The sequence below is a fragment of the Micropterus salmoides genome, unplaced genomic scaffold (genome assembly GCF_014851395.1).
Source record: "Micropterus salmoides isolate LMB-PRFRI ecotype aquatic unplaced genomic scaffold, ASM1485139v1 Ms_hic_scaffold_13, whole genome shotgun sequence".
In the NCBI taxonomy this organism is placed as follows: domain Eukaryota; kingdom Metazoa; phylum Chordata; class Actinopteri; order Centrarchiformes; family Centrarchidae; genus Micropterus; species Micropterus salmoides.
In genome coordinates this window covers 28889653-28917652 of record NW_024040374.1, presented here as the reverse complement: position 1 = coordinate 28917652, position 28000 = coordinate 28889653, and the positions used below count along the sequence as shown (strand labels likewise).

The following is a 28000-nucleotide window of genomic DNA, read 5'->3' as shown; positions in this document are numbered from 1 at the left end:
GGTTAGTTTTGCATTAATTTTGTATCAGCCTCTGGCTAAATAAATTAAATGTGTCTGACCATTCATATAGGCCTCTGTAGCCTAAATGGAGTGCCAGACAAAGATGCATTACATTTATTTGAACGTTTTGTTTCAAATCCAAATTATTTTCAAATAAATGTAGCCTACAGCACACCTTTGTTCTCATTATACACATAAGCTATATAATTCTAAGAGCTACTTTACAATATGTTTCATTTCACGCTTACCTCCATATTCTTTTATCCTGCTAAATGTGGATATGTTTTGTTCTTTTTATCACAGCGGACATTCTGATTTGTCATGGCAGGAAAAGCACAGGTGTTACTTTTAACATTAACCATGCATGGGTGTCATTAACGCTGGGGCCGCAGGGGACATGACCCCAGCACATTTTGAAATGGCTGACTTTGTCTCCATTACTTTTTGAAAGCATTTGTCAAAAATGTTCTGAAAAATAGCTTGCACCAAATGTTAACTAACAAATGAAAATGCTTTGAGAAAGGTGCATTATCTACTATATATATACTGAAAGCAGATAATGTCTCCAGAATGCAGGATATTAAGTATATAATGCTCAAAGTTTTCTGGGCAAGGACCCCCGCTCATATGTTTCAGCATTTCATATTTCTTAAAAATAGTGTTACAAGTCTTCTTGTTCTCATGCATCATCACATCTCGTGACCCAAGTGTACCATCATGCCCGTAATCTGAGCCCTTATGTCCCCACCACTTTTCAGCACAAAGGGACTCCCTTGTAACCATGGTTCTCTTCTATTCAAGTGTCCATTACTGTGTGCTAGTGAGACAGCATGCACAGTACCAGGACCATGAAACTAAAGCAACTAAATGGAATTCAGCTACATATTTCATCATGTTCCATATCCACTTTTTAACTACTTAATTACCGTGGTGCGGTGGTTAGCACTGTCACCTCACAGCAAGAAGGTTGTGTGTTCAAACCCCGGTTGCCCCGGCCTTTCTGTGTGGTGCATGTTCTGCCTGTGTCTGCATGGGTTCTCTCCTGGTGCTCCGGCTTCCTCCCACCATGCAGGCTAGGTTAATTGGTGTCTCCAAAATTGTCCTTAGGTAGTGGTTGTCTGTCTATGTGTTGCCCTGCAATGGACTGTCAACCTGTCCAGGGTGTACCCTGCATTTTGCCTGATGTCAGCTGGGATTGGCTCCTGCAACCCTGTATGCAGGATAAGCAGTTGACAATGGACGGATGGAACTACTCAATGTAGTGTGTATATTTGTTTCAATCCTTGTTTTCCTGATTTCTTTGGCTTAACATTGTTCTTTAAATAAAAAATCTTTTTCTCTATAGTCGTTATACACAGTCTGAGCACTTTTATGCTGGCAACAAAACATTTCACTGCGCACTGTGCTGTGTATGATTGCGTATGTTATTAATTATTTTGAAAGAGTCTGTCTCATGGTCTAAGGGAGGGGGATAAAGGGAACAGGGAACCTCACAGCTATACACGCTCTTGTTAGATTTTAAATCCTTTATGCAAGCTGTCCTTCGGCTCATGCTTTTAAAATTTTAGGCCTACTTCTACACGCTTAATGTCTACAATTAGTGTTATCCAACTTGAGACATGTAATTATTTACACATTTATAGACATTGTCAAAAGATGTTTGGAGAGAAGGTATTGAAATAACAATCACAATAATGTCACATCTGCAAGTAGAACTGTTCTTTTTGTATTTGGTATGGAACTGCAATATACTAAAATTAAATAATAATATAAAATGCAGCAGACCTCTGATGATCAGCTACATGCTTCCTATGGAGACACTGGTAGTCTGCAGCTGCTACAATTCGGATTTCAGATTCAAATTCAAAATCAAAGTCAAAGGTCCCCAACACTTCCCAGTGGTAACTGCCTTATTACAGCCGCAGGGTGTCGCTAAATTCCCAGACGCTGGATGGGAATGAAATCTGTATTTCCATGTGACCAATGGGACCGGTTTATGCAAATGAGTCGCGGTCAGAGGTTTTACTACTGGAAACGCAGGACTCAGCGGGCACATAGTGAGAAGCTCACACACTAGCAACCAGATTCCGCTCTGGATATTATTGGACACCCAATCGATCGGATGTGCAATATGACTTTTGAGGAAACCAGTGGAGATAATTCTTCAGAAAGGTCAGCCCGCGTTGTTGAACCTTTTGCACGTTTTGCATTTCTCTTGCTTTGCTTGTATTTATTATTGTTAACCTAAGGTTATTCATGTGAGCTTCACGACTGGTTTATCGTTAAAGACTGTTGGGTGGAAGAACTGTTGCAAATGCCTTTAACGTTACTTAGCCTGGACTCGTTTCATTTGACTGTCTGTGTGGAGTGAGGTTCTGCTTATAACTGTCATTTAACGTTAACGTTACTGCAGCGTCAGCTAACGTCAAGCCGGTCTGCTAAGCTTCAGCTAAGTTACTTGTTTTAGCTAGCTCCTTATTTCAGTTTCAAATCTGTATGTATGATAATCAGAAATGTCCATATTGGTATGTCTTAGGTACACGAAGTATTGTGTGTGTCAGAAATGCAACGTTGCATCATGAACGCTTAACTTTCATCCATCCCGTGTGAACAACGTTAACGTTACTGGCTAACTTGGGCATCAGCAGTCTGTCATCGCTTTGATCGTGTTGTAGTGCGTTTTGCTGGCTGATATTTCATTAAATGTGTCACACTTTCTTTTGTCAGGATGGAATCGGTGGCTAAAGCGCTAGAGGAGGTCCTGAGCTCCGCGTTGCCTCAGGGTTGCATCACCGCTGGAGTCTATGAGGCAGCGAAGTCACTAAATGCGTAGGTTAATATGATAACCACTCTAGTGAATGGACTTGTGATAAACACGAGGTATATTTCCTTTTCCATTTCCTCACTGCTCTGTCTTTTTGTTTGCTTTTAGGGATCCAGACAATGTGGTGTTGTGTCTGCTGGCCACAGATGATGAGGAGGATGTGGCTCTACAGATTCATTTCACCTTGATCCAGGCATTCTGCTGTGAGAACGACATCAACATCCTGCGGGTGAGCAACATGAGGCGCCTGGCAGAAATACTTGGAGGAGTGAAGCCTGGAGGGGAGCCCATGGACCTGCACTGTGTTTTGGTTACTGTAAGTGTCATTACTCACGTACTGCAGAATATATTGCTCACTTCCTTTCAGACTGTAAAGAGAGGCAGTGTCCGCTTCAGTACCAAGGCCAATGTCAATACTTGCAAGGAACTCTTACTAGCTGTGGTTGTGCAATCTTAATATTTTCAGTCTGTTGACGCATTTCATGAATTGGCAGATGGTAACTTGTTCCGTCTTATGCAGAATCCTCAGTCGTCACTGTGGAAGGACCCGGCTCTGAGCAAAGTGAACAGATTCTGCAGAGACAGTCGCTGCTTGGATCAGTGGGTGCCCGTTATCAACCTGCCCGACCGATGACACTGCTTGGGAATATTAATGTATTGTGTGCATTGGGGGAAAAGTAACTGCACAAGGCCTGTGTTAATGTCCGTGTTGGACTCGTTTTGGAAAGTGCCCCACAGAGACAGCAGGGGCAGAAAAAAATGAACACAAGGAAGCGAAACATTCCAACAAATTTACCAGGTCAGGGTGAACTTGTGTGCCAAGGAAGAGTGACTCAGCAGTCTGGGTTCCAGGATTTCCAACGTATGACTGCACCTCTCTCTGCTGAGAAAGAAGCCTTTACAGGAAGCGGGAATCATGTGAGAGGACAAGCACACGTGGTCATGAGCACAAGCTCAGGACTGAGGAAAGGCGGACAGAGAGCCTCAGTTGACAAGACTGGACTGGAACTGGAGTTGGAGTGGACCCGTCAGAGCTCTCAGCTTGAAGAATTTCTCATGAAAATTCGACCAAATCCAGATTTTCTTTACCAGCACATTTATTTAAGTATTTAAGACTTGTCACTTTGATAAATCAAAAGGGAAAGGTTTCACAGTTTATTATTATTATTATTATTATTATTATTATTATTATTATTATTTTAAGGGCAATGCAATGTTAGGCTTGTCCACTAACTGATGTTGTTATTAATTTAATGAATGATATTTATTGTGCATAGTTCATGGAATTCTGCCTTGTTAAGTTGAATGAAATAAACAAACGACCAACAGTTCACAGGGTGGTTCTGCCTTGATGATTTCCAGGTATTACTGTACAGGTTTAGTGCCCGTGTGGGAAGTCACATGGTGTCCTGAGGAACAGAACATGCCTCTTGTGGCCTCAGCCAGCACATATGAAGCGCAGCGTGCTGCCCTGTATTCAACACATTTTTAACCTTTTCTGTAGCTTGCATCTCTTGAACCAAAAGCAAGGAAATCTTGTGGTAGTCTGTTAAAATGATTACCTCCTCTTTACCTGAGCATGGAGTCAAAAATATTGTTATTTACTACTTAAAATAGTAACCTGTTCTGGGCAGGCATGAGAGCCTTTGAAATCAGCTTTACTCCTGCATGTGAACTCTAGTAAAATTTGACCGTTTGCACATTTTGAGGATCAAGTTACATTGAGGGGAGGAGAATTCCCATTGTAGCATGAATCAGAGTGGGATGGGGCTCGTCATGACAGCTCATTCTTCACAGCCTTCTGCATCTACGCAATCAGCTAGATTTACTGCTGAGTGGATCAAAAATAGCAGTAGAGAGGCAAGAAGGGGAAAAAAACAAGTGGAAGACCCATTTCAGACTGCAAAAAGAGAAAACCAGAAATGATTGGTGCTTCTGCAGAGTGGGGAGGGACAAAGCCTTCTAAATAGAGGGTCACAAGACAATGGATGCATGAGTCAGGGCTATTCAGGTCTCCATTGCTAGAGCTGTACAGTACTTTAGCTTCATGGCAAAAAAAATCGCCCTGTGAATAGAGACGTTCCTGACCACTGACAATAGTAGCACTTGTAATTAACATGCAGGGTACGCAGAGAGGCTGACCTGCTGCAGAGATACCGCTGTGCAGCTGGGGTCAACAATCCACTCTGGTGGTCCTATCAGATGGTGGATAGCAGATGGGGAGGAAAAACTGGGTCAAAATGCAGAACTGACTGACTGAAGATGAGTGTGCACACCGCACTCTCATCTTCAGTCAGTGACAGAGCGGCCGGAGGGTTTGTGGTCTTGTTAAAATGACTGAACTTAAAGGGTGCAGTTTGCAAATGTGACAAAATGTGCAGATCTACACTCCACTGAACTGATGATAGAGTCCCTCCAGTTCCACACTCCATTTCAGGATACTAGTTACACTTTTCCTACGCTTTCGCTGCTGTTGTCCTTTAGGGATGTTGGCAATCAGCAGAACTGAAGCGCACGCTGTGTTTCTAGATGAAAAAAAAAAAGACAAATTCAAAGATTTTTTTTTAAGTCAAACAATAATACCAGAAATACCAGAGTAGGATGAGTGTAAAATGACACCGGAAAGCCAGTTTGATCATTAAAAGACAGAGCCACTTTCTTTCCTCAACCCTTCCTGTCACAGAGAGGGGTCACTAAAAGTAGGTGAGATATTGGACATACTGGATTATTGTCTTATCTTGGAGCTTCTCCACTGCGCTGACAGGTAATACAATCACTGTCAACAACGCTGCTATAAAGCCTGTGTTATCCATCATCTGACTCTAGGGAGGGTCACATCAATGTGGGCCAACAAATATGGCCTGACCTGATTGTGGATGTAACATCACACCTGGGGTGAGTGAGAAATGAGAGAACGGGCTGCTTAGAAGAGCAGGGATTATTGCATAACATGGCCCAGGGGCACAGAAAAACCTTCACTGAGTGTTTATGTGCTCCTGACCTGATACTAGAGACACTTATCCACTTGTTTGAACATGGCGAAATTGGTTGAGAGTTTTGGCTGAATAGGTATTTCGTTCTTAGTTTGGGCAGGGGTGTGTTCTTACCCTTAAAAAAGGTGTGTCATGGACAACAGCAGAAAGCATGCTGTGCGTAATAGATTGATATAAACTACAACCAGAAGTTTAGTACAATATGTTAAAAAAACAAACCTATACATGAAGTAAAGCAAGCAGCAGGTTGAGAATCTAGTTTCCCCAGAGATTACACTTACAGGAAGTTAAGCCACAGGGTGAAGTTTAATGTAGCCGGGAACAAGACGAAACTGTACTAACCTCTAGCTGTGGGGGGTTGTCCGTCGTCATTTCTTTCAGATTATTGCTTTTGGTCAAAAGCAATAATTTGAACAGAGCTAAGTGCCTATTAGTTTCATTTTAAAGAAGCATTATTTGATTTTGTTGACAGCTTGGCAGAGTAACAAGCTGTAACACAACACTGACATATTTTTCATTATATCAGCAGCTTTTCAATTAGTCACTTAGGTGCTGCAACGTCGGCGTCCTTAACTGATGCATGCCACAGGCTGTGTAACCAATCCAGACATTTACCTTTGCTTTTGCTTCTTCGTTTATTGCTTACAGATATTTACAAAGGGTTCTTGAACCCAGGCAGCACACCAATCACACAGCTTTCAAGTTTGAACAACTGCTACACTACCTCCAGACACGATGGCCACGGTCAAAAAGCTGCAAGCCTCATCTGGCGTGCAACACACCTGACTGCATTACCCTTCAGTGTCAATGTCAAAATAAACACAAAAGGCTATAGATAAGTGGCTCTTACACTCTACAGCCTCTACATGTTAATGTCAGACAGACACAACAATCCTGAACAATGCAAATGAAGAGCTATTGAACACCTATGCTCTCAGGGTTAGCGGTAACTAGTATTTATATACACAAACCTCTGCATCAGCATCAGTTAGGCATCCAAGGCTGCCTTTAATAGGCAACGTTCAGTCACAGGTTCCAAAACATTATCCAGAGAGCTGTATGAAGTCCATCATCGACCAGTGTCTGCTGACGCAAAATGGGAGTTGAGCACCCTTCTGATCATGCAACTGGCACGTTCCCACACAACACTGCAGTGTGAGGCTGATGGTGGGTTAAAGCTCCACTTGATTCTGAAGCAGTGCTACCTGTATTTTGCTGTGATTTAATCCTGCAAGGGACTCCCATAGTTGTCTTTCGGCACCAACAAAATTGGAGCCGTTGTCAGATTTGAGAATCCTGGCCTCTTTTGGTCCCAATGAATTAATGCATGCATCCATATCCAGTGAATATGCCACCTCTAGGTGAAGAGCTCTGCTCGCCAAAAAGGTAAAAAACCACTCCAAAGTCTTTACACAGGCTTCTCTGTCTAGTCCAGTTGCTCAACCAAGTCCAGTTGTCTTAGAGTTCTTGGGTAACTATGACCTGGATGACTGAAAATCCTCACAGACAGCAGTTAAATATGATTTTCCTTATTGCTGATTTAGGATTTATAATCCAGTACTTCCTTTTGTTTAGATAATGTGAGGTTTTTTTCACTGTGTTTTTTGAGTTGTTGGTGAATATGCCTAAAGATGAGAGTTGAGAAATGCTGATCTTTTCAAAGGATGAGGATGTTTGGTTTCTTCTGGCAGTACTGCCCTAATCAGTCATCCTCCAACTCTAAGGAGACCATCCTCCGGACATGGATCCAGTGTGTAGATAGGACTTTACTTTCTGACTACAGACTTTCCAGATGAAAGTGCTTCAAGTTCCTCCTTGAAAAGCTGCCACTGAGTGTAGGAGAAGGTTTGTAGGTCTTCCTCCAATATTCAGCTCTTACATGAAACTTCCTGAACAGAATGAGGCAGAACTGACAGGATCCAAAAGAGTATGTATCACGTTATCTCCCTTGCTGGATTTACCTTGACAGGCAGTGTTGACCGGACACAGTCGTCCTTTACGGCCCCCGCAGGCTACAAGTTTCTTGAGAAACTAGTGAATAGTGAATCACTGCCTGGTGGTCCCGTGGACAATTTGAATATTCCTTTCTCATGTAGACATTTTTTTCTTTACTTGTGAACACTCCTCCATGAGGGGTCACAAGACCAGCACATACAAGCAGTGGGACTATGCTTGTTCTCTTGGAACGTTACCTTTAGTCCCCACTTCATAGTCCGAACGCTTTATTATGGTGGCAAAGCTATTTTCTCTTATGTCTTTATATGCAAGAACTTATTCACAATCCTTAAACCAGTTTTCAAAAACGAAGAGTCCTGAATCTCAAATAGATAAATAATTTACCTAATAAGTTTAATATGGCTAGCCTGTTAGCAAAGAGTTGCCTAATCAGCCAGCAGACACAGAGCAACATCTGACAAATCAATGTCCAACTTTAACTTTTAACTCCACTTCACTTGTCTTCACACATTTCTGAGATAACTGACTGGCTGTTAAATATTCCACCGTGTTCACGAGCTAGTTACTAAATTGTCTGGTATTTGGTGTTAAGGCAGGTAGTGTGAGTCGGTTTTCAGAGGTGTTATCTGTCAAAACTGCTGTTGGCTGTGGGGTTGATGAGAGCGGTGATGGTGAATCAAAAGAGTCAAGTTATGTGCTGTTAAACCAACACAATGAGCAGAAAGATGCTAAAACGCCCCAAAGAGAAGAGGGGAATCGCATAGTTGTGATAATACTCTGTATGTTTGTCACTATGAGTGACCCCTTTCACATTACACAGTAATGTGACCTACTGTTAATATAGAAGCAATGATTAGTGCAGCTTTAAGTCATACAAATGGCTACTTCACATTCAAACTAATAAATGCATGCATCCAACACACTCTTAACGAAATACTTCTTGAATTCACAGAAGGTAAACACATCAGATATTAGCGACCAGCACCGCTTTTGCCCTAAGGTTTAGTTGTTGTTTTTTTAATCTTACAATAGTTGCAACAAAACAAAACAGACAGGTAAAGGCAGAATATGACATACAGTAAGCTGTTACCTACACTCACCAGGTGTGAGAAACCACAAACATTGTAATTTCTTTTCTAATAAAAACACAACTTAATATTCACTGGTAAGAAATTTAAAATTGAGGTTTGAATAAATCAGTACACTCCTATCAAGTACATTAAACAGTTAAAAGCAAACATACTACGGTTCATGGAAATACTGTGCTACAATACTTATGGACATATCTTGATGCAATTCATTGTTGAACATGAGTCACTTTGAAATATGATGTCATACAGAGTTAATAGCCTATAGAAAGATAATACTCCCTTTACGTAATGGCCTTTCTTATTTACAGTATTAGACAACAGCACTTGTGTGACTAAAAGGTAGTTCAGAGGTTGAAGCCAGATCACTTCATTTTATTAAGGCTGGTAAAATTGCTAAATTGTTGCTTATGTTTTGCATGAGCACACAACACAAATGACAGCTACACACTGCCAGTCATACGCTATCATAAAATCAAAGTATATTTTAGAGCAGTTGTAAACGTGGAATGTTTTAAACTCAAGAGTTTAACAGTCACCTGGTGTTTACAGGTTTTAAAGTGCCTGAATAGTACGTTTTAAGCCTCGGCTCTGCAGACAGAAAACAGCAAACTGCTAACAAAATATATATGTATTTTGGGACACCTAAAGTCTAATAGTACCAGTAAATGGGTAGATTTGGTAAGACGGCACAGATCCTGAATCCTTTCCTTGTTTCAGCAATGATGGCGTCATAATACATGTTTACATAAATTAAGGAATACCTCATGCCAAAGGGTCATGCACAATTATCTCAAAAGTTCACACAGGTACGTTTATCTACAATTATTTCATTTTGATAATTTGATCAAAGTTTTTAAATACATTTATAAGGCAAATTAGAACAAAATGAGTTAAAAAAAGACATCATGACTGTTTCACCCCTCCGGTATTCAGGCTTCCCAATTTAGACATCACATTCATGACATTTAATAGCTTTGCATTGGATTCAAAATGAAGTAGGTATGGAAAGTCCTATAACAGGAATGCAACTAGCTTGACGGAAAGGAAACAGAAAATCCAGTGTCTATTTATCCTAACAGTCTGCGTCTACATTTAAGTGAACTATTCTGTATCCTAACAGTGGCAAAAGAAATTCTCAATAATATCTCAACAAAAATCCAATAAACATTTAACTGAGTTGTTGTTCTCTGGAAAGGCTGAATTATACAGACAGGACATGTGTCGGGACAATGGGAACCAATTTGATTGCTGTCGATGCTAAGACAGAGTTGGGAACAATTTAATGGCCAGTTTTTCAAGGCTATTATTTCTGACAGTGACTAGATTACTAAATATTAAGCAGAAGATGTTCATCCGTGGCAATGGACCTTCATTCTTTCCATTTGTCTTCATGTGATGGACGGCACAGTTTACTCGTCCCCTGACAGGATATCATTACCTCAAGTGCTCATTACCAGTAGCACACAAACCTCAACAACTGTTTCCTGAAGCAAGCCTGATGAAAGTAAGAGGTGAAAGCCTAAATCTGATTGGACTGATGATTTAAGGGGCTTGTTTATGCACGCTGTGATAATTAGAGAGTCAGGAACTCTCCCATAAATGGCACAGCTCCTTGCAAGCCAAGGTCTGTGGCCTTCTGCATATTGTCGGACAAATCTTGTGCAGAGAAACAAAAGTCACCACAAAACCATCGTGCAAACTTGTAATCATCTTTGTTTGAGCTAACGTTTTGATCCGAGGCCACAGCTTTAGACTTCTGCCTGTTCTTTGGTGTAACTGGTATCTGGCTGCAAGGCAGAGAGGCATTCATTCCTAAACTGCAGCGGGCATGTGAATGTTAGGGTGGTACACTGGTCTTCAGATACATTGTGAACAGTATTACTATCAGCTTTTTTTTTTACATAAGAATAAAAAGGAGTGCAGGTGATCCCCTACAAAACAGTGCAAGGCTTTTTGTCCTTGAAAGGGTTTTCTGAAGCGGGGATCCCCATAAGCAGCGGGTCATTCTTCCCATGTTCTCCACAGTAGCGCATCAGGTCTGATGAAGCCTTGGACACCTGCAAAGAAATCAGTCCACACATTGATCTGCCTTGGCATAAATAGTAGAAGTAAGGTGTTCAGAGTGGTGTAAACGAATATAAAGGCACCTTTATTCTCTCGATGCTGGCCTCTATCCTCAGCTGCTGCACTGTCCGCCTGGCATGAGCTATGCTACTGGAGCTCTGCATTTTTGATGACATTGCAGTCTGTGGCAGCTGTGCTCAAACCTGGATTAAGGAAAGAAACACTTACTGTACTTACATTAATTAGAGATGCAGTTTTTTTATATGCACAAACCAAAAAGGCCACAGTGTGATACGTCTAGTCAAATTATTCCTGGCATCAGGATGTTCTGTGGAATGAAAGAAGCACCAAGGTCATGCTGCTGCTAAACATACTGCTGAGGTTATTACTGCCTTTATACAAAGTCAACATCATCAATTCTATCCTATCCCATCTTTTATAGATGGATGATCATGAGATTGTTAATTTCTTCTTGCCAGTAAGGAAGTCTATCCAACAGAACAATGATGAGTTTGAAATTTGTTGTTAGTGATAAAGCTTAATGTACTGCCATAAGCAGTGCTGGCCTTGAGCATCTGGGGGTTTCAGAGTTAAATTGGTTTGCATAAATAATGGTATGTATTTGAACTTAAATGCATGCTGAAAGTCAGACACAGTTGAGGCTGCTGAGAGGTCAGTGATAAAAAAAAATATATCAGCACTCAGATTAATGAATGAGCAGCTTTGCACAATATTGCCAAAATTACAAGAAGTGAAGTTACTAATATCTTACTGCACAAATGTCTGTGCAAGCTGTAAAGCTTCCCAGAAGTGACAGTTAACTTAATCTGGAATTGACTCAATGTGCGTAGAAGTTGTTGCCCAACCTAACGAACTCCTGTTTCACAATTCCCACTTCAAGGACATAATGATTTGCTTTTACCCGCTCCTTACATCACTCCTTGAACTACTTGGAGGACAGGCTGCACGCTTGCAGCTTGTTTTCTGCACAAAGATAACTTCTTGGCAGATTATGAAAGAGGAACAGCTTCTAATGCAAGAAGAACACGGTAAATGTGCTGTTTAGCAAGAAATAAGAATTTCTCTGTGTACCCAACAATTGTTCAGCACTGAAAATTGCAAGAGTTACAAGGATCAGTGCATCAGTCTCTTCAACAAATACAGAAAACACACCAGAAAAATAATCTTTGACATGTGGAGTGGTTAATGTTTGCTCTGTGCTTTGGTGCAGGATATTACAGAGGAGGGGGACACGCTGAAATGGAAGGGAGATGAAACATGGTCTGAACCGACTACAGAAGGGAGACAAGACCATGCATCCCTTTAATCCCCCCACCCACTCCCTTCCGCTTCCTCCACAGGAAGCAGCATCGCCAGTTCCCCTAAAGTATAAAGGATAAAAAATGGGGGTGGAGGGTTTTAAAATAGAAGCTATACATACACAGAGGCCAGTAACCACGGAAACAGAAAACATAGCTGCTGAGGGGCCTGGTGAAGTTTTCCTACAGAAAACATGACATTAAAATTACATTCTATAGCCACTTTCATAACCTATATGCAGTCATTGTTCCGGGGAACTTTACACTTAACACTCGTGGCTCTCTTGTCAACACAGCTGTAGTTTTTAAGCCCACAGCTGCACCGGGCAGGCATGAGTGGACTCAGGAAAAGGGAGAGCTGCGTCATAGTGGGGCTGGTCCTCACCCCTCAACGTCTGCTGGGACGCTGTGTGACGCCAGTGGCTACAATAGAGCTCTATAAGTTTGGAAGGAGGCACTAGAGACGTAATTAGCTGTAAAATTTACAAGGCTCAGCGTTTTCTGTTTTACTGCTCCATTGTTGTGTCTGGTTTTACTATTGCCTTGAAAGTGGCACTGATGTAGCCTAGCAGCATGACAGCACTTGATCATCCATTAGTTGACACACAGCCCGCTTTCTTACTAAAGATAGCAAGTTATTGAAATGAGCGAGAACCCTATTGAAACTGAAATAATTATTTTTTCTTTCTTTCTGCAAATAAAGCGCATTTTAAGTTGCCTAAAAGTGCTCAAAATCTCACTAAACTCAAAACAAAATTCAAATGCGGTGAAAATTTACGTGTCATATGATTTTTGATTAGGGACGTGGCAAAACGGCTCGCTAGCGCCCCCCTAAGGACTTTGCTATAGAGCAGCCCCCAGGCCATGTTTTACCAAAATGTACAAATTTTTTGTGGCATATGTGTCATGTCCAGACCTACAAAAAAGCCTTTGGGTAAATCCCTAAATCCAACAGGAAGTCAGCCATTTTTAATTCAATTGTCATTTTTGGCGATTTACAGACTCCTCCTAGAAAATATATCTGATTGACTTCAAATTTCCGCTGTGCAATCTAAAGACTGCGGATGAAAAGTTGTACAAACTGTGAATTTTTGTCCAAAATCGAAGATTCGCCATGAAACAGGAAGTTGTTGTAACTTGCTCATCTCTGTACCAAACTTCTGATGTCTGATAAGAGTCCCTCTCTGAGGCATCCCCATGCCAATATTCACACAAAGTCATAGTGCCACCTACTGGCAACAGGAAATCACAACCTTTGTGCTTTGATGTACTTCTCCTAGCATGTTGGCCACATCCACTTCAAACTGTCTCCGAGAAGACTGAATGCATCTGCAACGCGGCACACCTTGATGCGCATCAGGGTGCGTCATTTCTTTCTCTCTGCTCTTCAGCTCTTTTTCTCCATCTCATTACATTGTTTGCTTATACACTATTGCTGCATTGCATTTAGCCCAAGAAAAATGTAACCAAAATGCAATATGTGCAAAGTCTATTGCATTCATCTATACCTATCCTGCTGTAACTGGTTGATAAAGGCTGCAGTGAAACAAACTACCACTGTAAGACTGTACAATTACAGCCTATTAATATTGACTGTAGTCATAAATATACACATGTACATATGTTCGTGTTGCAACTGCAGTAGTCAGAGAATTGGGGACTGTGGAGACTCTTCCCCACAGGCCAGAGCTGCCAGATGTAGCACGTCTGCAGTAGTTAATCTAGCAGAGGTGAACGAGTTTAGAACACACACCTGCATCAGGATTGGTTCATCCCCCTGGTGTGGGCACACACAGACTCTGCTATGCAGCTCTTCTCAAGGAGCTGTCTGATCCAGTGAGGTCCTAAGCCTCAAATGTGCTAATGTGCAAATAAATCTCTGTTTCTAAGCAGTGTGGTGGCCAGCTTTACAGTAACCTTGCAGCTTCTGAAGGATTATAACATTCTTACAGACTATGTCTGCTTTTAATGGGCCTCATCAGTGTCAACAGTTCAATGTTTTATGAAATAAGCTTGTGCTCTTTCTTTGTTCTTTATTTGGATCCCCATTAGCATCCACCAAGTAGTCACTAGTCGTCCAGGGGTCCACACAAAAACAGTAACAATAAATACAAAATCACACAGTATTAATAAGAAAAGAAAAGGCAAAACAAGCCAAATATGAAGATAAGATAATACATGAAATTACTCACATATGAAAAAATACTATAGCAGCCAACAATGACATAAACTACACACAGGAACAAAAAGGTTCCAAACCAGCAATGCCAAAGTAACAGCTATTTGTGACGTTTTGAAAGAAAATCTACTTTTGGTCTGTCTGAAGTTGGTGGGTTGCATAGTTCAGAAGAAGCTCTATAAAGAACAGTTGTCATTAAAAATTGATGACCAGTGCTTTCTTGATGTGTTATATATATGCCAAAAACCAGCCTAGTGTGATATATGATATTTAGCATGAATAACAGAAAGAACTATTTCAATTTAGCCTCCACAGTTAGCCATAATAATCGTTTATGCAACTCACACACCTTAGCACGGAAAGAACAATGAAGAACTAATCTGGCAGCTCTGTTCTGTGCTATTTGCTTCTCAGCAGCACTTGACTGGACAGTACTGCAGGTGACCAAACAACATCAGTCATAACAGAAGATGGAACATATGCAGAACATTTCCTTGAAATTGCAATTCCCCTTCCCATCATGGAAACAATGTAATAAATCAATCAGATCAGAACAGGACAGTAAATTATCTCATCTAACACACGGTAATTTGGTTTTAATGACCTGCTGAACTGACATAACAACTACAGACAAATTGACTGCAACTGGCGTTAGTAAGAACAATTCTACCACAAATACATTAATTTTGGATAATACAATTTTCAGGACTAATTTGTTTATTCTCATCCGCTATGCAACTCAACATGTAGATTCTCTCTCACAGCTCCACTGATGGTAGAGAAGCTCAAAACAACGTTGAGTCATCAGCATACATAACTTGCTGAGAAATTAGAAGCTACAGCCAGAAGTCGGTTAGCTTAGCATAGCATAAAGACTGGAAGTAGGGGGAAACAGCAATCCTGGCTCTGTCCAAAGGTTAAAAAAAACAGCAATTGTGGAGCTTACGAATGAACACATTATATCTCATTTGTTTACTCCCTGTGGTTTTACTGGTGGTTATGAGCCAGTCTAGCTGTTTTGCAGTCTGGGATGCTAAGCTTAACGTCTCCTGGACAATGTGAACATACATGAGAGCGGGGTCAATCTTCTTATCTAACTCACGGCAAAAAAGCAAATAAGCGTATTTCCCAAGATTTTGATTTATTACTTTTACGTTTAATAAGTGAAATCCACTGTAAGTGACTTTCTGCAGCTCTTTCAACACTTTAGCTTAAAACAAAACACCACTTATATGCAAAATCTGAAGCTGCATAAAGAAAACATAAAGCTATATTAGAAGCTATTGCCTAATTGCCATATAATTTTATTTTTGGACTAAAGACTTGAGTCAAATAAATGAATGAGTGGAAAGAGTCCTCATTCCAGTAAAACAAACACAAACAAGGGAGCAGGGAAATGTGTCACTACAGGGTGTGTAATTCTTTGTATGTAGACTGAGCCTTTAAAATCTTTCTTGCCAAAAGAATGTCTGCAATGCCTGCAGCTGTGGTGCGCCTGTCTGCATCCAGCTTGTGTACTTGTGTGTGGAAAATGTAAACATGTGGCACTGAAAGCATTGATAGAAATACATTTGAAGTGCACTAGAGTGATTTCTTTGATGTGGCTGTGGGGCTTTACACAGGTGCAGAGTTTATGACAGCAAGTTTTGCTCTGTGGTGTGTAACTCTACAAGTGCTTGGATCTGCTGCCCGAATAAATACTAATACTAATATCCTATGCCAGATTCTTGAAAATCAACAGCTTGAGACGTGTACTGAACAGTGGGACAATGCTCACCCAGGTGGCACACTACGTGATATTGCCAAGAATTCTAATATCATTATATGTGTCACAATACACTATGGTAAATGTATGCAAATATTGCTCTTGATGCAAACACATTACTAACAGGGTTGCATCTGACAAATAATTTCATTATGGACTGATTTGACAACTATTTAACTAACTATAAAATTACAGAAAATAGTGATAAAAGCTCATTACAATTTCCCAGTCGTCTTCAAAGTGCTTGTACATGTGGCATTCTTAAAATTATTGTCAATAACGAATAAATGAATCAACGTAATTTCAACAATATATATTACATTTGTTAAAATATAACAAAAGGTGTTAAAAAGTTAACAACAAACTGAGTAATCTATGAAACACAAATGCCAAACGTTCCCTGCTTCCAGGTTCTCAAATGTGAGGATCTACAGCTTTTTCTCAGTTTTATTCCATGTCAAATGTAATATTTTTCAGCTTTGGACTGGTGGACCTTCGGCTCTGGGAACAATTGTTTTTACATTTTATAGATTAAATGATTAATCCATTAATCAAAATATGACTCATTCAAAATGAAATCATTCTTCATTCTGTGCAAAACAAAAGCATTCTGAACTTGCCAAAGCTCAATGTTCAGACTAACCAGGAACAAACACAGGACAAAACTATCTCAATGTAATGATTCAGACAGACTTGAAAAAAGGTGAACCTATCTCACCACATATCTCTTTGCCAATGAAAAGATACACCTCAATAACTCCTTATTACATTTACAATGTAATAAAAGACAATACAAACAAACCAAGGTACAGTTTGTTCATAGATTACAGAGGTATTAGTCAGTGTCTGATAAACAGAAGGCAGGCTGAGAGCTGCAGCCTAAATGATTAGTTATCAGCTCTTCAATTCCAAAAATGACGGGACATGGGACACTGAGCAGCTCCATTATCTGTCCGTTACACGGCTAAACTGCCTGGCAACAACACCAGCAGGCTCCACTGCCCTGCTCCTGGACTAGGATCTGCGTCTGCCTCTACAATAAGCTCTGAGGCTTAGGCACATTTGAGAGGCACGGTGACAATGCAGACAGGCTATCAGTATTGTGCCACACTCACGACTGCTATTTGCCATTGTGTAGAAGAGAGACACTGGGACAGAGGTCCAGAGCTTTTTACAAGTTTAACTGTGCCCTCATGAGCACTAATCTCAGACAGCCTGATGCTATCTGGGAGCCAGACTGTCCAGTCAGGCGTGCAGAGGAAAGAGACAGAGGCCTCCCAGAGAGAAACAAACACAGAGTACTTCTGATTTGTTGGAGACACACGGTATGACTAATGCTACAACATTCCAATCTGTGCATGAGTATCATTGATTACAAGCTTTGATGGTGACAGATTTTTAACAGCGCTGTCCAAAAAGCTTTGAAGACCTAATGTGTGAAGTCTGCCAACATGAAAAGAAACACATAAGGGGTTGGTGTTTGTACTGCAGACTAAACCAGGAAATGAGGGTTCCAAGTCGCTGAGTCAGAGGCTGTGAGTTTCTCTCTGGGCGCCACACTCACACACGTTGCACCTGCCACACAAAGCTCTGCAGCGGCATGCAGCACCTTTACCTAGGGTGAGGTCAGCTGTAGGACAACAGATTTTCACTCCAGTTTCTGTCATCCTGTCCTTTCTTCCCACCTGGGCCCCATGTGCAGAGAAACAGGTTCCTTTGAGTGTGTCTTTAATGTGTGTGCGTGTGTGTGTGTCCTGCAGACTGTCACAGGCCATTTCAAAAGTTCAAAGCCTTGAGGAATGTGCTACTGATTCCCTGAGAAATAAGTTCATCTTCAAATACACCGTGCAGAGAGGTATAGTGAATAGCATCCCTGGATTAGGGCTGTGTTTGAAGTTTTGGAAACTTTTCTTTCATGAGATTCAAAGTAAATGGAAGACAAGCAGGTAAAAAACCCACATTATCATCCCACTCCTCTCCCGTGCCCTGCTTTGATTGATAGATTTAGCTTTGGGAGATATTGCTTTGATTTGACACACAGAGGGGAGAAATGAAAAGCTGACACAAAGAAAATGGCTGAAGCTAAATCTGGAAGGCCAGATGCTTCTATTGATAAATAAATGTCATAAATATGAATATGGGGAGATCATGCAAACCTGTTGCATGGGGAACACTCACTTTGAACAAGTATAATAAATAGGCCTGTGGAAGCAGCTCTCTTTCCAGACTTGTTTCTTTTTGTGATCATTTTATTTTAGTTTTAAAAAAATGGACACTATAACCTTTTTTAGCCATGCTAACAGCTTTGCTCTATGACAATATGGTATTGTTGTTGCATTGTCTGTTGGTCAGTTGGTCCACCACTTAGGTCCAGATTGAAATTTCAAATTTGGTTGGATTGCCATTAAATTAAGTACAGACAGTCAGGTTTCCTAGAGGATGGATCCTAGTCTTTGATGGTCCCTTGACTTTTCCTCTAGCGCCACCAGCAGAAGTAGATGCTGAAATTACTCAACATCTATGGATTGGTACAATCAGTCATGGTTCTCTAAGGTATACATATCGCCAGCCCAGTTGGTTTGCCAACCATCATTAAACGCAAAAGAAGAAGGTCAGCAGCAGACTTTAAAAAAGGAGATTTATGGCGGGATGTTTACAGTAAAACTCCTGGAGCTAGTCCGCAATTACCGAGATCATTATGTCTCATTAAAATCACAACCTGCTTGAGGGTCGCTATGTTTGGTTTTCTTACGATGTGCAAATTTGGAAGATGTCAAGGAAGATAATCCAGTGTTGGCGAGGGATGATCCCGTCCTGGTCTGCCCCCTAGTGGATTCAGGTTTAATCCTCCAGGTACGCAGGAAAGTGTGTGAACAATGCCGTTTGCGTCGCCAACGCCTGTCTGCGCATTGTTAAAAAACAAGTATATCCAGGGCTTATGTTCCTCCTCTTCCGGTGGACCACCATGGGACCTCACTTCGGAAAAAAATATGTACGGTAGTCAATGGCGAGAGACAATAAATTTTTTGCTTCTGTTTGAATTGTGCTCTAAATTACACATATGATGATGGTCAATTTAAAATATACATTTCAAAGTCAAGAAAGTCGTAGTTTGATGTAAAACTGTTGGGGTATAAGACGTAAATACATAATTACAAAGACCAGAAACCCAAAAGTCACTTTTTCTCTCAATGACTGAAGCTAACATTACTGAAGCTAACGTCAAAAAACTTGACAACATGACAAGATGATGTGATAAAAGGACCAGGAGTCGTTGGATTAAACACATCAGGTGAGATATAATTCTGCGTGGAACATAGCTAAGTTATCTAGCTAGCAGCAAGTTCAAGTTAAATCTTTATTGTCCCACTAGGGGAAATTTGATATGCAATAGGGTTAAAACAAACATACATAAGGCATAAACAAAGATAAGAACAGCCGTTATATACAACCTGTTGAAATGGTAGCCTCAACAATCGATCGTTCTGAGCAGCAGCTCAAGCTCAGTGCAAATTTAGGGCATTAATTGCCGTGTTGGTGACATATATTGTGCGAGACGAGAGGTGTAGTTCATCAAACTGTTTTCACACAAAAGGACTTGTAACTTTACTGTTTTACGACAAACTGCAACTTTCTCGACGGACAAAATTATCTTTTAAATTGACAAACATCATATGTGTAATTCAGGGCATAGTTCAAACAGGATCAAAAAATAAGTTGTCTCTCGCCATTGACTACCATACATATTTTTCCCAAAATAAGGTCCCATGGGCCAGAAGCGGAAGCGAGTGCCTTAGGCTCTATTGGATGCACTGCCGTTAACTTTTTTACACAGATTCACGCCTGCCTTTGGATGAAGTTTAATATCTTTGGTGAGCTCAAGACTTTTCTTCAAGACTTTTCCTTATCATATAAAAACTTTTATTTGTCTAATCCCTTGATTCATGACCAAATATCTGCACAAAATAATGTAATTCCCATTTGACCATGCTAACTGCTAGTTGAAATATATTGCATTTTAAAAGGGTGATAAGCCTTGTAACCATTAGTTATGTAGAAAGAAAAACAAAAACAAAAACAAAAACAAGAATTAGGTTGGGCAAAATGCTTTGGAACATAAGCAGTTAAAATATTAGAGTATCTACGTGCCATTTACAGTCAATTTCAACTTCTTGGTATACAAACTGCCATACAATAAGACTTAAAATAAACTTTGGCTAATTTCAAATGGATGTTGGCATACATAGTATTCTGCATTCTATATAGATAAACAACTTTGCATTTTCTAGACCTTGAAAATATGGCAAGTAGCATGCAGAACTTTGGAACCGGGGGGGCTGTGGTGTCTTTTTCCAAATTGTATTATCTTCATACTGGAAACACCTCTGCTGTCATCACTACAAATCCTCTGAAGACAACAAACTGTCTACTGTCTGCTACAGAAGAACGGCGCACACTGCTCCAAGAAAATCCCCCTAAGGCACAGCTGAGTGTAACAGTTAATGAGCTCTTAGTCAGCCCTGTCTGCTCCCTGATCCAACACTGTAGGAGAAATGTCACCTGTATCGCCTTATCTTGCTGTACACAGTCACTCAAAGACAATAGAGCCACACACAGAGTGGCTCCACGAACTTGAGAACTGCTTTTGTGGTTTGGTGTCATATAAAAGTCAGAAATTTGGTGGATACTACACTGTATCCTTCGCAAGTGAGTTTGTGTTGCAGTGTGTGCATCTGTGACTGTGAATGCCCTGTGTGCAAGGTGGGCTAGGCTGCTATTTCCTGCTGAGTGGGAGACATGAAAGATTTTTATGCTGTTGATATCTCTGCACAAATACACCAAGCTGCCTCCACCCTATCATGGGAGAAAAACTCCCACCACCACCAACAAGAAACACTCTCAGCAGTTGACTGCATTCGTTGAAATCCCCCAAGGAGGGAAAAGTGAGCAGGAAGGAAAAAAAGAGCCCACTCTCTCCCACCAATACTTCCTGGAGCCCGGGGCAGTCCTGGATCTGCATGGGTCTCCCCGACAACTGAGCTTTGTCTAGACAGAAACCAATGCTCTGCTCACCGGATAGGAATTCAGTAAACCCACAACCCCTCATTCTCACACCACCTTTAGCCTACCGCACTCACAAGGCACCGAACAACCAACTCACAGCTCTCATTGTAGAAATTGGTGTATTTTTCTAAACACGGTGCACTCTGTCCATGAAAATCATCTTTTTTTACTTCAAACTACATGGAAATTAAAAAAAAGGCTACAGAAAATTTTTCTCATTCCACCTTCCAACTGCAAAACACGCTGATCATGTTCTGCTTGCTTCACATCAAGCTTCAAAACCAGTTATATAGGATGCAAACAGTGCTGTGTTAAGGGCACAGAGAACTGAATCATATGTCAATCCAAGAGGGCAACACACGTTTTTGATATGGTCCGTTGCTTAAAGATAAACATCAGCAACTCCTCCTACCCAGCCTCCTAGTTACACATAAAGTTGAAGTTTTCATGCCGTTCTTCCAAGGTTACTAACACCAAGTCTCCTCACCTTTTACCCACTTCCCCACACTCACATGCACTAAGAGACCCCCTCCCACCCTCAGTATTCGAAAAAAAAAAAAAAAAAAATATATATATATATATATATATGGATTATCTAGACTACAAAGGAGGATCTGGAAAGAGATTTTGGTTTTGAATTCTTTAAATTTATTTATTTTCTAATCCTATGAGCAACACCTACAAAAATGTCCTGCATTGTATTGGGGTGGAGGCAGAAACAAATTCATATAGTATTTGTTACTTTATAAACTGAAAAAACATCAAAGGAAACTTGACACAGGGCTTCGTCATGTTTGGCATGAAACAGAATTCATTCATCTACAATTCAGGATACTCTGACATGCAATGAAAGACGCACAACTACATTGGTCATCTAGTCAAAATTAGGGCTGTATATAACAATTATTTTTCAAGTCGACTAATCTAACGATTATTTTTTCGATTAGTTGACTAATTTTGTGTTCTCTAAAGAAAAAACATGTTGCCTATTTTACTCGATTAACATACCAATTTATCTAAAATAAATATCAAAAACATGTCTAATCAATAAATCAGTATTTTATTCAATCATCCTGATGAAACACATTAGAATATCTTAAAATGAATCAAATTTACACGTCACTGATGTGTTGTGATAATAACAATAACAGACATTAATTAGGCTACTTTACTTTAATGTTTATGAAATTTATTTCAATATTGAGTAATGCAGTATGATCAAATGTATTTCTGCATGTTTTTCACGCAAAGAGAACAACTGAAACGATTCACCGACTGTCCAGACAGTCGCAGATTGTCTGTGATGTTAGTTTCAGCTGTTTTCTTGCTCATACGTGGCCGTTAAATAAACAGAAAATATGAAACGGCTGAACATTAGATGACACGCGGTGTGATGTTACGTTACCGTGACAGCAGCAGAGCAGAAATGACTTTTAACATGAAGGCGATGAAGAAATATGTTTTAATGGACTATGTGGTGTTATGGTGTACTCGTCCTGATAATGTGCCGTGCTTTTGTGGAGACAGAAGCTGTTTCTCAATCTGCGTTCTTGTCTGTACTTGTGTTCTTGTGGACTTGTGAAACATCATCAGTCGCAGCCAAAGTACTGTTCCAATTCGAAAGCCCGCATCTAGCCAAGTTCAGTCAAATACCCGAATGTGTTCTCGCTCCGTCCATTTTACCGAGCCTGCATTGGTGGTGACTTTTGTGGACGGATAGCCAGATATCCCAGAATGCATTTCACTGCCAAAAAGCGGAGGAGAAAACTCACAACTGTAAGTTATAATACTGCTGTTATTGTGTCATGGAATTCAGTTTTCTGAGTTTTTTATGCGGGAATATTGTTTTTTAAACTCCAAATATGTGGTCGGTTTCTAAAGACAGAGCTAATTTTGTTGAATTGTTGAATTGAAAATTTGTTTGACGTTTTTGGAGATGTGAGGTCCCGCCCGCTAACAGGTCCGTCCGTCATCAAGTCCACTGCTGTTCCAATTGCTGAATGATGGACTGCGTGGTCCCGTTCCTGGGAGTTTGAGTTTTAAAGTACAGAAGCCAAACTTGGCGAACTCGGTATTGAGAAACAGCCAAAAAAATGCTTTCACTTCACGCGTTCATGCTGCTTCACGTATTCGTGAACAGCAGTTCTACTGCAGTAAAGCTATTTCCAATTCACAGAGCTCACGGAGCAGCACGTTGTTGAGTGTCTGTCTAAAATAATCCCAAACTTTAGACGGTCGAAGGTGAGGTCTTGTAGCTGCAGCTTGAATGAGGGAATCCTTGCTAACACCGGACACAGCAACGCTTCAACACATGCAATGCGAGTCGACGTATTTACGTGATCGATTACGTTTACTTTGTCGACGAATCGCCCCAGCCCTAATCAAAATGCACCAAATTTCAATCAAATACTGATGATCGATTGTCAGTGTAAGCAAGTGTAAGCTACCCTCTAACATATCGGCTGTGCCAACTAATTTCTTCAACTAATTCATTTTTTTACAGAGGTTTTTGAAACACAGATTGGACGCTACCCACTTACAGCAAAGTTCAACGTAACCTTGCAGGATCTTTGAATCGTCGAACATTTGGTTTGTGGATAAAATAATTAATGAATTTCTTGACATTTCTGATATAACACAAGGGGCAAAGCATGCCAGTTTCCTTCAACTAGCAACCAGTGATTTACATAAGACGGATACATGTGAGACTCTAACATAGCAATTTTTAAAAAACCTCAAACTAAATGGAACTAGACACCTGGAAAAGGTTGCATGACAAAACTGAGAGACTGACTAAATAGAAAATGACAGTGGTCTTGTGGTTTGCGTAGTTAAAGAGGCTGATCTTATCAGCGCATGCCCAGCACTGAGGGAAGGTGATGGTCGGGTGATAGGGAGGCTTCTTCACTGGTGCCACCTGACTGCTTATCATGACGAACAAAAGACAGAAAGAGAGAATAAGAGGAGGGCTGGGAAAAAAACACAGCCTTCTGACCTCAGTAACAAGAATGACACCCCACACACACACCCTTTCTCCTTCCTGTGAACTCTGGAGCACCCCAGAGCTGAGTGAGCAATAAACTGCACATAATGAGCCTAGAGGAGAGGGCATGTGGACATAAGAGCCGCTAGGGTGGACACCATGTCCAAAGTGTCCTGTTGGGGAGGCTCCACTAGTGGCTGCAACTCCCTCATGACATCTCCCTGTCTGGAAGACACCTGATTGCAATCCTGCAGTCTTGACACATTAGCAATCCGCCCTTTGGCCGCACACGTTACTACCAGAGACTTTGCATGCACTGCAATGAAGACAGGTTAACTGAGAAAGAATCCCAAACATCCACCCCCGCCCAGCTCTGCACGAGGGTTCCTGCAGACAAAGTGCACATTTTTACAGAGAGCATGGGAAATGTGTTCTCCTGCTGAATGAATGATTTGTTTCAGGATGATGTTTGGAAAGTGGATGAATTTCACTATTTCTTGTATATTTTAGGGGCATCGCTGTTGATTTGATTGTCTTGCATTTTGACGAAAATGCAAGTTTAACTGGTCTGAATAACAGTTGTAACTTCTCATTACTTCCAATGAGAATGAGTTACAAAAAAAGACTGAAAATAAAGAGAAAAGTCAATGGAGAGTCTACACTCTCTAAACAAGATAAGTACCCCTGTAAAGCTACAATATGGAAAATCACAGAGATGGAAAATACATGCATATGACCCAAACCTGTACCTTTACTTAAAGCTGGAGTGCAGGACTTTTACATAAAAGTAAACTTATGTTACATTCAAGCCCTTGCCAGACGAGTTCATACAGCGCTGATTAAGACTATCACCGCCAAATAAATCTCTCTGTATTTGCAGTATACCGGAGTTACTTAATCTGGTATCTGTATCTCGTGCCCTGGCGAAGTAAGTGTGACGTGATGTGTTTTATGGCAACCAGCAATGATTGCTTTGCCAGAACTGATCGGGGGAGCAACCATAGTGATAGAGTAGGCTATCGCATCAAGCAGTTTCAGACAGACATTATTATACATTTGCCATCTTGTTTCTGGCCACCTGACAAATGTCCAATATGCACTCTTCTACCAACTCCTGAAGGAAATATCTGGCTCTTTAGCTGCTCCACTATGTTCACCAACTATGCACTAACTTTGTCTGCCGTTTTGGTGCTGAGCAGGTAGCGTACAGTGGGTTTTTAGAGCTTTTTCACCAAAAACAGCTATGTGTTGCGGCTGAAAATGGCACTGAGAGTGTGAACTAAAACAGGTAAGTCGTGGCCAGACAGCTTAACAATTAGCTGAAACTCACTATAAAGCTCCATAAAGTCAAGGCGAGCTGCAGATTTGGGCGATAATACTCCGCAGGGGTAAGTAAAACATTTGAGTACTTCTTCTACCACTGGGGATCTATACAGTTTTATTTATTTTATATTTTATATTTAGGAAACTAAAACAATAAAAAATTTCTCAAGCAGGTTGGAGAAAGACTTTTCATCTCAGGAGTGGCATTCGGGCACAGCACATCATGGTGAAGCTCTGCAAAATGAGAAAGTACCAGATGAAGAGACCTTCTTGACAGACATTGTGGTAGAAAAGCCAAGTGTGTGTCTCCCCTCTAGTGCAGTCACTCGTACACATAGGCACATGTTATTCCATGATGCTCTGTATTAAATGAGTGCCAATATGTGACACACTGTCACTTGTTATGACATGAAAAAAAGGAAACACATATACATTTGTAAAGAAGGAATGCTGCAAGTTATAATCCAAAGGCCTGCAAGCATGCATGCATGCTTATCAACTACCACAATCCATGAAATCCAGTCAATCATTTACATAAGTGAGAACATTTATGCCGTCACAAGGTCATAAAGACCTAGTCTGCTCCATAAAAGGGCAGATGCATGTAGTTTAATGCAATTTTGACAAGCTTATTATCCAAAAACAGGAACTGATCTTCCCAAACAAAGCTCTGCATTACCTCAGTCAGCAATGACCTACAATATGTGATATTCAAACCTGGCCTGGTGCTTCTTTTTCAGTCATGCATATTGGAGCATTATAATGCTGTATTCATTCAAAGCACCAACCAGGATCTCACAGGGAAAGTATGTGCGGGCCGGTTGCAGCGGTTTGTTTTCAGAACAGTGTAACTCCAATGGAACGCGGCTGCAATGCCGAGCAGCACACCACCCTGTTTCGCCCCTAATGAACATCAATCAAAGGCACATTCTTACAGTGGCACAGACTACCAAGTGTATGCTCGCAAGGCAATGCAATTAAAAGCAACTTATTTCTGGACTGGAAAATATTTCCTTTGCCACTGTCTGGTGGAGGAAAATGTTTTAGAGACAAAAATCAAAGCAGGAAGGAGCAGCTTTTAGAAAAGAATCCCAGGCATGTAACCAGTGGCTGGGCAGATTTTCTGGGCAGGGTGACTGCTGCTTGGTCGTCCTCTCTTAACTGCCAGACCCTTATGTTTGTTAACTGGAGGCCGACGTTCCCTGGATGGCTCCTGCAGCACAGATCAGGGTGGAATTCATGTCTGGCAGACACGTGGCACAGTAGTGTCTCAAAGTGGACACAGCCGCACATGATCAGATAAAGCAAGCTGGGTGGACTGTTTATTGTCAAGACCCTGCAGTGATGATCATGAGTGTTTTAAATAGCAGACATTCCGTTGCTTTGCAAAACATTTCCGCCAAAAAGCTTTTATGCATCAAATTAGACTAATTAGAACTGAGTGAAGTCTGCAGCCATGCTAGCAGCTCTGTGAGGCTGTACTTTGAGTAATTGCTAATGTCAGCCTGCTAACATGCACACATGGACAATGTTAACATGTTTGATGTTTAACATGCTTAATTTTAGTTCACTATTTAATAATTAGTTCACTATTTAATAATTGGTCATAAACAAAAGCATTAGACAAATTAATAAAACATTTGTCCTGATAATGCCGCTAGAGCAGAGGTCACTAATTGACGGACCGCGGTCTGGGTCCTCTCCGGCCCCCAACCTACAGCCGATTTATTATTGTGCATTACTACCTTGCGACGGAGTGTTTCTATTTTGATCCTGCGCAGCTTTTCTAGCATTTACTGTAATGGACCAATTGCATGTGTTCCAGTCGTCTCATGTGATGCTGCTCAGCCAGTCAAATCTCTGCATTCCGATAAGCATTGCGAGTCGAGTCCGCGAGTGACAAACACACAGGGAGAGAGGAGACGAAAGAGAAACGAGATTTCACATGGCTTTTAACCAAGAATGTACAGATTGTTATATGTACGTTCTTCCCACGGGCAAAACCAGAAAATCTCTTATATCTCCAGTCCTAGCCAGAGCACATGTTTCTCACTGAACCAGAGAAAGTAGGGAAGTGGTATATAAGCGGAAATGGTTTGAGATTTTTCAGTTGGTTGAGACTACACTTCAGTCACTTCAAGCTACACTTTTTATTTCATTTTGTTCTGAAATTAAGCACTTTATTTGAAGATGCACATTTAAAAAAAATGCAGCCTTTAGTTTATTTACATTTAGAATGTATTATTAGAGTAATTATTATTTAATGTCCCTCCAGTTTCATGTGAAAACTGAAAAATATTGTTGAAATATTTTATGATGACAATCAGTTGTTGACTAAAAACATATGATACAACTAGGCTATTACGTTGGCACTGAATAATAACACAAGTTAGTCCTTGTGATGTTCCGGACCTTTGCTTCGGGAAATGTTCTCTAACT

The 28000-nt window shown here is 40.7% G+C and overlaps 2 protein-coding genes across 3 annotated transcripts in view; one reads left to right on the top strand and one right to left on the bottom strand.

The window, feature by feature from the left end:
• The first annotated feature begins 2025 nt into the window (after window positions 1–2025).
• Window positions 2026–4157, top strand: gadd45ab (growth arrest and DNA-damage-inducible, alpha, b). Its single transcript, XM_038716785.1, has 4 exons — window positions 2026–2172; window positions 2728–2829; window positions 2933–3140; window positions 3345–4157. Exons 1-4 carry the CDS (start codon window positions 2123–2125, stop codon window positions 3456–3458), a joined length of 474 nt encoding a protein of 157 aa, XP_038572713.1. The 5' UTR covers window positions 2026–2122; the 3' UTR covers window positions 3459–4157.
• Window positions 4158–8744: 4587 nt separating this feature from the next.
• The window catches only part of si:dkey-44g17.6 (guanine nucleotide-binding protein G(I)/G(S)/G(O) subunit gamma-12), a 34742-nt gene continuing 15486 nt past the window's right edge, over window positions 8745–28000 (bottom strand). For both annotated transcript variants that reach the window (XM_038716784.1, XM_038716783.1), the window contains exons 3-4: window positions 11012–11131; window positions 8745–10921 (exon numbers count right to left, since the gene is read on the bottom strand). In XM_038716784.1, coding sequence (XP_038572712.1) covers window positions 10796–10921; window positions 11012–11104 — 219 coding nt within the window. In that variant the 5' untranslated portion in view covers window positions 11105–11131 and the 3' untranslated portion in view covers window positions 8745–10795. The remainder of the gene's footprint in view (window positions 10922–11011; window positions 11132–28000) is intronic.

Excerpts from the sequence above, each read along its gene's own strand:
- gadd45ab (XM_038716785.1), top strand. The coding sequence starts at position 2,123 with ATGTGCAATATGACTTTTGAGGAAACCAGTGGAGATAATTCTTCAGAA. Across the intron at positions 2,830-2,932 it reads GCAGCGAAGTCACTAAATGC|GGATCCAGACAATGTGGTGT; the intron begins GTAGGTTAATAT and ends GTTTGCTTTTAG. Across the intron at positions 3,141-3,344 it reads TGCACTGTGTTTTGGTTACT|AATCCTCAGTCGTCACTGTG; the intron begins GTAAGTGTCATT and ends CGTCTTATGCAG.